Below are 12,731 nucleotides of genomic sequence, written 5' to 3' on the forward strand. Positions count from 1 at the left end.
TGCCGCCTGCGCGGCGTCAGGTGACCGCTGGCTCCGCCCCGCGTCCTAGTTGCTTGGTGCGCGCTCGGGCTGGAGCGGTGATGGCTGCCGTTCTGCAGCGCATCGAGCGGCTGTCCAGTCGGGTGGTGCGCGTCCTGGGCTGTAACCCGGGTCCCATGACTCTGCAAGGCACCAACACCTACCTAGTAGGGACCGGCTCCAGGTAAACGCCCCCACCCCCCACATACACACTGGCCCCCCCGGAGGCACGGAGCTGGGGTTGCGATGACCGCTCTCGGCGGGCGGGAGCTGCGTCCTGCCCCGATCCCGACCTCCCCTGAATCACAACCACCCCGGACGGTTACCTCTCTAACTTACAAATGGCTGCGGGAGAAATAAAAAAAAAAAAAAGAAAGAAAGAAACTTCCTGTTTTTGAAACCCAATTTATTTTGCTTGGTGTTGAATGCCAGGGTGAACGTGTTTCAGCGGTTGGGAAGCTAGGATCGCCTGGAGTTGTTAAGAATCCAGGAAAACGTGTACTTGGCTCACCCTCTGACTTTCACTCGTATTTTGCCCAGAGTGGAATTTCCCTCCACGAAAGCGATTAATTGTGCTGAGGCCTTTTTCTGAACTCAGCGGCAGAGGGCAGGATTTTCTTGCTTCCAAATTGCTGGAGTCTGTAACCCAAAAGCGCCCCCTCTAACCCTTGGGAAAGAGGAACTGACTAGTCCTTTTGTTTTTGTTACTACTGTGTGGTTTTATTTAGGTTATTTTGCGGGTGGAGTAAACCTCTCTGTATTTCTAAGATTTTTCTCTTCTAAAGCTACATTCTGTTTTAGCGGAATTAGGCAGAAACGAGCAGATGTGGTTTACTGCACAATCAGTGCATTGGGCAATTTTTTGTGTGCCAGATAATACAAAATAGAAATAAGATATAGTTCCCCTTGAGCATAGAAATTAATTGTGCAGTCAAGACGTGTTACAATCAATAAAATATAGCTGATTACTAAAAACAGTTTAATAAGTGTAGTTTATTGATTTTTGATATGAAGTATCTATTGTGTTTGCCTTTTTCCAGTAAATCAGAATTTTAGAAGTGGCAGGAACTGGAAGTATTGAAAGTCAGGCAGCCAAAAGGTTAGGTAGACAAGGCAGGGTCAGAGGTACAATAGCTTTAAGCTGCCTCCAGAATCCAGGAGGATAGAGAATTAGATGGAAAAAAATTACCTACCCGATATTTACCTAGGGTACAGTCTGTCTTGGCTAGGACTCCCTTTCCCCAGGAAGTCCGAAGGCATTCTCTTCTCGCTTCCACGTGTAATCTTTAGTCAAAAATTAGTACCTAAGATGAAAATTGCATATAGTCAAAATTCCCGTAGGAAGTCTCTTAGGAGAACGCTATGTTTAGAGATCGGTGTACTGTCTTTCAGCAAGTTCAATGTAGCCTGCTTTTCTCCCAGCAATGAAACAGATGGCGGGTTCCATTTGAAAACCAGATGAAGAAGTTGGCTTGTGTTTGGGGACCATGTTGTATGAAAAATACCTACTGTATCTACAAACATTAGAATCACACTCAGTGTAGCAAAGTGCTTGTGTTAAAAGAGACATAAAGAACCTGAAACTGACTGAGAGAAGGGCAGATTTACAGTCTCCCATTTTTATTCTGCTTACACTACTACTCACATAAACTCATGGAGTGGAATGGCCAGTGGAATCACTCATATATGAGAGAGAGTGATATGTATGATGAGTCCATATAGTTGAGCCATACAGTTGGGAATAAGTTAATGTACAGATGATGCTACTCTACTGTATAAAGTAGAAGTCAGGTGGCTAGAAATGAATATTAATTGGGTCCAAGTAAGAGGTTCTGATATTGGTATCTACCTGTGTCTATTCCTCTGCACCAAACAGTTTTAAGATCGCAGGTGGCTCCAATATCCCTAAACCCAATGGCATTTTTCCATTCATTCCCATCATCTTTGAATTTCAGTGTCTTTTGACGCTGTTGACCACTCCTTGATTTACTATCATCTCTTTCGCCTGGTTTCCTGTAACCTCTCTAGCTGCTCTTTCACAGTCTCCTTTTATAGACTATTCTCTTTACAAAATCTTTTAAGTGTTTGCATTCCTTAAGATGCAGTCCTAGTTTTCTTCTGTGTTCACGCTATAGTCTCTACCTGGGTAATCTTGTCTACTTCCTTGGCTTCCTCTATTATCTGTTCATTAATAACTCCCACATTTAGAGCTCCAGTTGAGACAAAATCCAAACTTGATCTCCAGACTAGGGTAGCCAACTGCTTTCTTAAATCTCTGTTGGATGACTCAGAGCCACCTGAAACTCAGTGTTTCCCAAACTGAACTGCTGGGCTTTCCCACTAAACCTGGTCCTCTTCCAGTCGTCCATATTTTGGTACACAGAGCCATCGCCACTTCTGATCAAGGGAAATTTGTATGTACCCTCCTTGACATTTTCTTTGCTTCCTGCACACACATCCAAGCCATTGTGACACTTTCGCTTTTCCCTGCTATCACCCTGTCCAAGCCAGTACAACTCTTGCGTAGGCTTCTAAAGTAGCCTCTCATTGACGCCTCTGCATCTTCTTTTGTCACTCTTCAATCCATTCTCCCCCATATAGCCAGAGTAGTATTTTTTTAATGAAAATGAGAAGGCCTTGTACATCTTTTGACCTCCATCTATGTAATAAACCTAATCTCAATCCTCTCTTCCATCCCAGATAGGTGAGTTGTATCCACTCTGCCTCAACTTTCATGCATGCTTTCCCCTCTCATCCTTTAGAGCTCAGTTAAAATGTCATTTCCTCAAGGAAGCCTTCCCCTAGCCCCTTAGACTATGGTATGTTAGTTTAATGTAATACACTGCCTTAGCACGCCATAGTTTTCATGTCCTTATCTCAATGATAATAAAATTATTCTTTTGTGTAAGAAGCTTAATGTCTTTACCCACCTCCACTTCCCACTAAAATATAAATTCAGTGAAGGCTTATTCATTACTGTATCCCAACACCCAGCCTTGTACAAGGGGTGATCAAAACATAGAGTGAATGTTTAAATTTTTAAAATTTATTACAGTAAAAGACACATTGCCATTAATCCTCAAAATGCTCCCCCTTACTTCGAACACACTTATCCCATCATTCTTGCCACTTTCTGAAGCAGTTCTGGAAGTCCTCTTTCATGAGTGTCTTTAGTTGCGCTGTCGTGGCTGCCTCGATGTCCTGAATCAATACAAAATGTTTACCTTTCATGGTCATTTTGACTTTGGGGAGGAGCCAGAAGTCACACGATGCCAGATCCAGTGAATAAGGTGAATGAGGACACACTGTAATGTTTTTATTTGACAGAAATTGCTGTACCAGAAGTGATGTATGACACAGAGCCTTTCCGTTGTGATCACAAAATACGGTGAATGGTGCTACTGAGCACCATCCAACTGAAAGACAGGGATCTTCAATACGGCGAGCAGTGCATCAAACCTTAGTCACAGTGTGTGACAAGTTTCGATTTGTTCCATGCAGTCAGTTGGATGTGAGCCACGTTTGAGAGAAGGTGTGTTTTAAAGTGCCATAAATCATCTTCCATCATGACAACACTCCGTGCACACATCACTTCTGGTATTAAGCAATTTCTGTCAAATAAAAACATTACAGTGTGTCCTCATCCATCTTATTCACCAGATCTGGCACCATGCACCTTCTGGCTCTTCCCCAAAGTCAAAATGATTCAGGACACTGAAGCAGCCATGACAGCACAATTAAAGACACTCACAAAAGATGACTTCCAAAACTACTTCAGAAAGTGGCAAGAACAATGGGATAAGTGAGTTAGAAGCAAGGGGGAGTAGTTTGAGGGGGATTAATGGCAATGTGTCTTTTACTGTAATAAATGTTTTTTATTTAAACATTCACCATATTGTTTGATCACACCTCATACATAGAACAGGTAGTACAGTAAATATTTGCTGAATGAATGAGTGTTTTCTACAGTTTCTCTTCATTTCTCTACTATGATTCTAGGACTGCAGTTTTAGCTGGTCTTCCTCATCTGGTCAGCTCATGGATGCCAAATGAATTTCCCTAAAGCATTGCTAGACCTACTGTGATGTCTAGTACATAGGTACTCAATAAACATGTGAATAGACAAATAATATCCAGATCTTCCAAAGAGTACGTCCAGGTTCTTTCTCTGCCTAAGAACCTCGAAAAGCTGCAATTTTAAACTTTATTATCAAAATTGTAAATTCCTTAAGGGCAAATATACTATTTCCTATTAATAGGAAAAGACAGTCTAGTGGAGTAGTTACAGTTAAGAATGTGGACTTTGATTACTTAAATCCCAATCCTGGCTTATGACTTTGGAAAAGACAGTTGACTCCCTAAGTTCAGATTCCTTATCTATACAATGAGGGTTGTATAGTGTCTGCCTCATAAGGATGTGGCGAGAATTCAGTGAAATTTAAGTGAAAAATCATATCAAAAGCACTTAACAAATTCTAGCATGTAGAAAGTATATGATATTGTTAGCTATTATTTTTATAACTTCCACTTCCCTCATGCCATCCAATTCTGGGTTCATAGTAGGTGCTCAGAAAATACCTAACGATGTTGTAAGAGTGACAGCATATTTCAGAGAGAGACCATCTTAACATTGATGTAAAGTACCTAAAAAAGGAAGTTGATTCCACTAACTTCCATCAGTTGATTTTTTTTTTTTCTCCATTCACATAGCGATTGTTCCTGTGTGCCTACTACGTGCCAGGCACTGTGCTCTAGTGAATGAATTGGTCACAGACTGTACAGTCTTCTGCACTCTTCTTGTCCCCTTTATTAGCATAACTTGCACTTGCAAAACGACCTCCTCAGATGGGGTGTTGTCTGCAGAACAAAGTCGAGCAGCCCACTTAGAGATGACACCATCCAATCTCTGTAGTAACTATTCACAGACATCATTGAGAGAATTGCTATTTGTTAAGGAGGAAACTGAGCACATTTTTTTTTTCTAATTTACAGCTGAAGTTTTATTTATGCCATATGAAGAATGATTCTGGGTACTTCCTATGCAATCCCCTTCCACCCAAGAGGCAGTGCCTCTTGAGTGGAGAAGTCACTGGACCTTGTACCTAAATTTCTAGTGCTTCCCACACCTCTTCTGGCTGGGCCCTAGAGCAAGTCACTTCACCTTCCTGAAGACTAGTTTCCTCTGTAAAATAAAACAAATAATACTTCCCTAGAGTTGATCTGAGGATCAAAGAGATAATATGAAAGTTCCAAATGTTAGTTTAAATTGCTATGTGAGTCAATATAAGAGGTTACATTATAATATTTTTTTCACATTCAGTAGATTTGCCTTTTCATTTTGTTAACAGTTTCCTTCACTGTGCAAAAGTGTTTTTGTTTGATGTAGTCCCATTTTTTTATTTTTGCTTTTGTTGACCTCACGTGAGGAGACAGAGCCTAAGAATATTGCTAAGACTGATGTCATAAGAGTTTATTGCCTATGTTTTCTTCTGTGAGTTTTATGGTTTCAGGACTTACATTTAAGTCTTTAATCCATTTTGAGTTGATTTTTGTATATGGTATGAGAAGTCATTTTCTGCATGTGGTTTTCCTAGCACGGCTTATTGGAGAGTGCCTTTTCCCCCATTGTATATTCTTGCCTCCTTCATTGTAGATTAATTAACCATATAAGCTAAGGTTTGTTTCTGGGATCTCTGTTCTGTTCCATTGATCTATATGTCAGTTTTTGTGCCAAAACCATACTGTTTTGATTACTATATCTTTGTAGTAAAATCAGGGAGTATGATACCTCTAGTTTAGTTCTTCTTTCTCAAGATTGCTTTGGCTAAACAGGATCTTTTGTGGTTCCATACAAATTTTAGGATTATTCTAGTTCTGTGAAAAATGCCTTTGGTATTTTGATAGAGATTGCATTAAGTCTGTAGATTTCTTTGGGTTGTATGAACAATACTAATTCTTCCAACCCATGAGCATGATATATCTTTCCATTTATTTGTTTCATCTTCAGTGTCTTTCATCAGTGTCCCATAGACTTCAGAGTACAAGTAACACCTTCTTGGTTGAGTTTATTCCTAGATATTTTATTCTTTATGAAGCAATTTTAAATGGGATTGTTTTCTTAGTTTCTATTTCTGATAGTTTGTTGTTGGTGTACAGGAATGCAACAGAGATCTGTATATTAATTTTATATCCTGCAAATTTACTGAATTTATTTTTTAGTTCTAATAGTTTTTTGGTGGAGTCTTTAGGGTGTTCTGTATGTAGTATTGTGTCACCTACAAATAGTGACAGTTTTCCTTTTTCCTTTCCAATTTCGATGCCTTTTGTCTCTTTTTCTTCCCTAATTGCTATGGCTAGAACTTCCAACACTATGTTGAGTAAAAGTGGTGAGAGTGGGCATCCTTATCTTGGTCCTAGATCTTAGAGGAAAAGCTTTGAGCTTTTCACCATTGAGTATGATGTTACTGTATTTCCCCGAAAATAAAACCTTGCCAGACAATCAGCTCTAATGCTGCTTTTGGAGCAAAAATTAATATAAGACCCGGTCTTATTTTACTATAATATAAGACCAGGTATAGTATAATATAATACAACGTAACATAACATAATATAATATAGTATAATATAATGTAATATAATGTAATGTAATATAATATAATGTAATATCTGGTCTTATATTAATTTTTGCTCCAAAAGACGCATTAGAGCTGATTGGCTGGCTGGGTCTTATTTTTGAGGAAACACGGTAGCTGTGGGCTTATTGTATATGGCCTTTGTTGCGTTGAGGCATATTCCCTCTGTACCTACTTTGTTCAGAGTTTTTATCATAAATGGATGTTGAATTTTGTCATACGTTATTTCTGCATCTATTGAGATGATCATATTATTTTTAGCCTCAGTTTTGTAAATGTGGTGTATAATGTTGATTGATTTGTGGATATTGAACCAACCTTGCATCCCTGGAATAAATCCCAGGTGACCATGGTGTATGATGCTTTTAATGTATTGTAGAACTTGGTTTGCTAATATTTTGTTGAGGATTTTTGCATCTATGTTCATCAGAGATATTTCCCTGTGTCTTTTTCTGGCTTGGGTGTCACAATAATGCTGGCCTCGTAGAATGAGTTTGGAAATGTTCCTTCCTCTTCAACTTTTTGGAATCATTTGAGGAGGATAGGTATTAATTCTTCTTTAAATGTTTGGTAGAATTCACCTGTGGAACCTTCTGGTCCTGGACTTTTGTTTGTCATAAGTTTTTGATTGCTGATTCAATTTCATTACTAGTAATTGGTCTATTGAGATTTTCTGTTTCTTACTGATTCATTGTCTTAGAACACTGTTTCCAAAAATTTGTCAATTTCTTTTAGGTTGTCCAGTTTGTTGCTGTCTAATGTTAGCAGTAATCTTTATGATCCTTTGTATGATCCTTTGTATGTGTTTATTTCCTTACTTATACTTACTTTGGATTTTGTTTGTTCTTTTTCTAGTCCTTTAGGTGTAAAGTTTATTTGAGATTTTTCTTGTTTCTTGAGGTAGGCCTGTATCACTATAAAGTTTTAGAATTGTTTTTGCTGCATCCCATACATTTTGGATCATTGTGTTTCCATTTTTATTTGTCTCAATGTACTTTTTGATTTCCTCTTTGAGTTCTTCCTTCCCCCTTTGGTTTTTTAGTAGCATGTTGTTTAGCCTCCAAACGTTTGTGTTATTTCCAGTTTTCTTCTTAACCGTGTGTCTCCCCGTAAATAAGACGTAGCTGGACCATCGGCTCTAATGCGTCTTTTGGAGCAAAAATTAATACAAGACCTGGTCTTATTTTAATATAATATATGACTGGGTCTTATATAATATAATATCAAACCAGGTCTTATATTAATGTTTGCTCCAAAAGACGCATTAGAGCTGATGGTTCAGCTACGTCTTATTTTTGGGGAAACACAGTAATTGATTTCTAGCTGCATATCATTGTGACAAAGATACTTAATGTGATTTCAGCCTTCTTAAATTTGTAGAGACTTGCTTTGTGGCTTAACATAGGACCTGTCCAAGAAAATGTTTCATGTGCACTTGAAAGAATGTGTATGCTGCTGCTTTGGATGAAATGTTCTGCTTATATCTATTAATTCTAACTGGCATAATGTGTCGGTTAATGCCACTGTATCCTTATTGATTTTCTGTCTGGATGATCTATCCATTCGTATAACTGTGGTGTTAAAGTCCCCTACTGTTATTGTATAACTGTTGATTTCTCCCTTTATGTCTGTTAATATTTATTTGCTCTATGTATATAGTTGCTTCTATGTTGGCTACATAGATTTTTTTTTAATTGCAATGAATTTTTTAGCATTCACTGTATTTTTTTATTTGGGTACACAGATTTTTACAAGGGTTATATCCTCTGATTGGATTGATCCCTTTATCATTATGTAATTCCCTTCTTTGTCTCATTACAATCTTAGTTTTAAAGTCTATTTTGCCTGATGTAAATATTGCTACCCAATTTTCTTTTCATTTCCATTTGCATGGAATATCTTTTCATCCTTTCATTTTCAATCTGTATGTATCTTTAGATCTGAGTGAGTCTCTTGTAGGCAGCATGTATATGAATCTTGATTTTTTTAATCCATTCAGCCACCTTATGTCTTTTGATTGGGGCATTTATATTTAAAAGTAATTATTGATAGGTTGCACTTATTTCCTAGACGTTCCTTAAACCATCTCTTTTTTATATTTCCACTGCCACCTTATAACACACCCTTGAGCCAGTATAATCTGGTTTCCTTGTCTCTAAAAGGGAGAGTTATAACACTGTATACTTGTGAAGTAGAACCACTGCTCTACAGAACTTAAGATGTAGGTAGAAGCCAGTGGACCATAAAGCCACTGCCCTCCTTCCCTGAGAAAGGGGAGTTTGCTGTTGGGTCTCGGGGAATAGGGTTAGGGAAACAAGCCATCCAGTATAAAATAGGCATCCAGTTACTTCCTGTCAGTTACCCCATTTTAATGTTCTAAAAAATGCTTTCTGTTATTTGCCACTGTCTGTTATTGTTACTGTTTATTTTCACAGCTCCCCCTTCCCACTCTATCTGAATGTAAATGAGGCAAGAGAGGTGTGGCTCATAGTAGACGATTTGTGAACAATTATTGAATTGATGAATGACTTAGTCTTTTCATGAAGACTAATCTTCTCTCCCCCAGCCTGAATTAGGGAGATGTTACTATGAAACGTGAATTAAGAAGTTTGTTAACTGGTTCTTCAGAAGGAAATATCACCCTAATTTCTTTAGTTCAGGAAAACTTCATAAAGAAAAATCCTCATTCCATAAAATAGTGAGGAAGGGCAAACAAAATATACCGAAGGTTCAGAACCACGCAGAAAAATATAACGACAAGAGTTGTCTAAGTAAAGAAACAAAGCAGCTCAGACATTTCCCCCTTGATTTTCTACTGCTCTTATTTTCATGTATCACTGAATGCAAAGCGTCAGTGATAAGTTCTGTATGTGGGACAGATGACTGGTTTCTTTAAGGATACCTTTGAAGCAAAATATTTCATGTGTTTGAGACTTTGGAGGATATTGTAAAATATCTCGAAGGCAGAGTGTATAAAAGCACATGTTCTAGCACCAGAATACCTGGGTTCGAATGCTGCTTCTGCCATTTATTGACAGAGTAACCTTGGGCAAGTTACATAATTTCTGGATAATATAGTGAAATACCTACCTTAAATCGTTGTTATGAGGAATACAGTTGTTAAAATAGGTAAGGTCTTTGCAACAGTGCCATATTTATTTTAAGCACTAGGTAAGTGTTCAGTATTTTTGCTGTTATTCCTTATTCAGACTTAACATTAGGTTTAAGAACTTACTGTAAAATTGCCGTAGTTAAGCTGAAATAACACACAGCTGGTTTTAAAAGCAAAGCAATTTATGCAGTTTCTTAAATGTAAATTATGTGGGAGAACTATGTTAATATTAACTCTCTTCCAATTGTGTGATTATCTTCCATTTAACTTTCAGGAGAATCCTCATTGACACTGGAGAACCAGCAATTCCAGAATACATCAGCTGTTTAAAGCAGGCTCTGACTGAATTTAACACAGCAATCCAGGAAATCATAGTGACTCATTGGCACCGTGATCATACTGGAGGCATAGGAGATATTTGCAAAAACATCGATAATGGTAAACAGAAAACATTAATTAAGCTCATTGAGGAAAACTCTGTTTGCGGAATAATTTATTTCCATTACAGAAAATAAGCTAGTAAACCATTTACTGAATACCTTATATTTAAATGGTACTTTTAGAAATTAATATAATTTGAATACTGCCCCCACATTTAACAAAGGAAAAAAGTAAAAGTCCTATTTTCTATTTCAAATCTCTCTCTTACTTTCCCCCTTTGCCCAGTTATGAAGGTCAGTTTTTATTTAGTCTGTATGACAACTACTGCTTCAGATTTATAATAACTAACCACTGTTACGCATTCGCAGGGTTCCAGGCACTGTACTAAACACTTTCCATGGGTAGCTGCTGTTACTGGCCACATTCTAAACATGATCTCAAATCTTCCATAACTTTACGGCTATTACTCTGATATACTGAAATACTGGTGAAAGGTCATTGCATTGAAAATTCTCTGTCCCTGAAACCTATTCAGTACTAACGCTTTAGCATCTCTCCTTATCCCCTCAAACACACCATCGCACACATAGATGCATTCACTCATTCATTCCTTCATTCATTCCTTTAACAAGTGTTCACGTGGCTGCTCTATCCAGGCACTGTTCTTCGTACAAGGGATGTAGCAGTGAACACAGCAAAGACTCGGCTCTCATGGAGCTTTCATGCTAGTAGGGAAGGTAAACGGTAAATAAAGAATACATCAGATGCTGGTAGGTGCTACGAAGGAAAATAAAGGCAAATGAAGAAAAGGGGAGAGAGAATAAAGTGGACGAGAGCGGTGGCCGTTATGTCTGGGATGCGCGGCGTGGGGAGTAAGCTACACAGGGATCTGAGGAGGGCAGACCAGGCAGAGGAGCGGACATACTGGAATGGGGGTGTGCTTGACATGTGCGAGGTGCAGGAAGGACAAGGAGGTCTAGAATGTTCATTGACAAAAGGAATGAACGTATGTATGCATTCAACTACTACTTTTAAATATGTTTAAGTGTCTTCTTTTTAGGCCTTGAGACTATAATTAAGGCCGAAAGATAGTCTCAGCTGCAGCAGCCAAAGTCACCGGGCTGCTCATTCTTAAAAAACTGCCTAACCGGACTTCCTTACCCCTGTCACCGCCTTTCTTACAGTCCCAGGGGACTGACTGTATGCCGCAGGGAATCATTCTCGCTCACTCTGAGTTTTCCTCAGCCCTTCTTTAGCTACCCGTTAAATTTTGTGAATTAAAAAAACCTGTGCTCAGGATCCTTAATTAGCTTTGGTCATTTCTTTTAGCATGGGGGTCAATTTGAAAAATTAAAATGTTTACGGCCTGCTTTTTCTCCTTTATAAATCGACTGTCTTGAACTTGGATTTACATACATCAAATGTACCTGTTTTGAGCGTATGGTTTGTAAACATCTATGTGACCTATACAATCAAGATAAACAACACTCATCACCCCAAAAAGAGGTCCCCTTGTGCCCCTCTGCTGTGATTCCCCTCCAATTCCAGCACGCACTGATCTGCCTTATTTCACTATAGACTAGCTTTGCCTGTCCTAAAATGTCACGTAATGGAAACACACAGAATCACTCTCTAGCTTCTGTCACACAGCATCATGTCTTTTGAAATTCACCCATGTTTCATATATCAGCAGTTTGTTCTTTTTTATTGCCAAGTAGGAATCCTTGGTAGGAATACACCACAATTTGTTTCTCCATTCACCTGTTAATGAACATTTGACGTACTTTCTTTAAATTAAAAATTAAAATAGGATTGGGTTCCATACAAAATAATGAATATTTATGTAATAGATTACCTATGAGATTGATTTAAAGAAAAGCGAGGAGATATTTGATACTGCTTCATAGTCACTAAAATTTTAATACTTGAGGAGTATCATTCTGAGCTTTATTGAATCTAGACCAGCTGCATGCAGATCTTGACACCCTCAGCACTGAAACTATACAGAGGTACCTTTCAGAATCTTCCCCCAGAAGTTCCACGTATTTCTTCATTCCCTAAACCTTTAATCACGACTGTCTTGTTCCATTCTGTTTTATTATTGTTTCCTTTGTTCCATATTGTTTTACTATTTTGTTTAATTATTAATTACAGCAGAAATTTTTCAACTACTTTATAATGCTTACCTGTGTTGTTTTCAGGCCACACCAAAGTGATGAATACCATTTATAAAATTTCTGTGGGAAGATACAGTAACTCTGAGGCACCTGCTTAAAAAATTTTTAAATCAGTATATAATTTCAGAACTCCTAGTGGCTTACAGGGAGCCAGAAGTTTACCAGACATGAGAACTATATAGTCCCAGGCTGCTTGAGTGTTTTCTTTTGGTTTGTTTTTGAATAAATTTTGAAAAATGTATTTTGTTATCTGGTAATTATTTGCAGCTGAAGTTGGGTCTCTGCCACAAATTTCACATCCAAGACCTAGGAGTCAAATGTTTGCTTCTATGCTATTCAATTACAAGGTGTTTCTAATAGAAAATATTATACATACACAGTATCACATGTTTGTTATCAGCTTAAATAATT

At 38.1% G+C, this 12,731-nt stretch overlaps 1 protein-coding gene across 1 annotated transcript in view; it reads left to right on the forward strand.

Annotated features, from left to right (window-relative positions):
- Positions 1 to 30: 30 nt before the first annotated feature.
- LACTB2 (lactamase beta 2) overlaps positions 31 to 12,731 on the forward strand; it is a 28,132-nt gene continuing 15,431 nt past the window's right edge. Inside the window, exons 1-2 of the mRNA XM_019726099.2 lie at positions 31 to 202; positions 10,037 to 10,200. Coding sequence (XP_019581658.1) covers positions 81 to 202; positions 10,037 to 10,200 — 286 coding nt within the window. The 5' untranslated portion in view covers positions 31 to 80. The remainder of the gene's footprint in view (positions 203 to 10,036; positions 10,201 to 12,731) is intronic.

This window comes from Rhinolophus sinicus, linkage group LG14 (genome assembly GCF_036562045.2).
Source record: "Rhinolophus sinicus isolate RSC01 linkage group LG14, ASM3656204v1, whole genome shotgun sequence".
Taxonomy (NCBI): domain Eukaryota; kingdom Metazoa; phylum Chordata; class Mammalia; order Chiroptera; family Rhinolophidae; genus Rhinolophus; species Rhinolophus sinicus.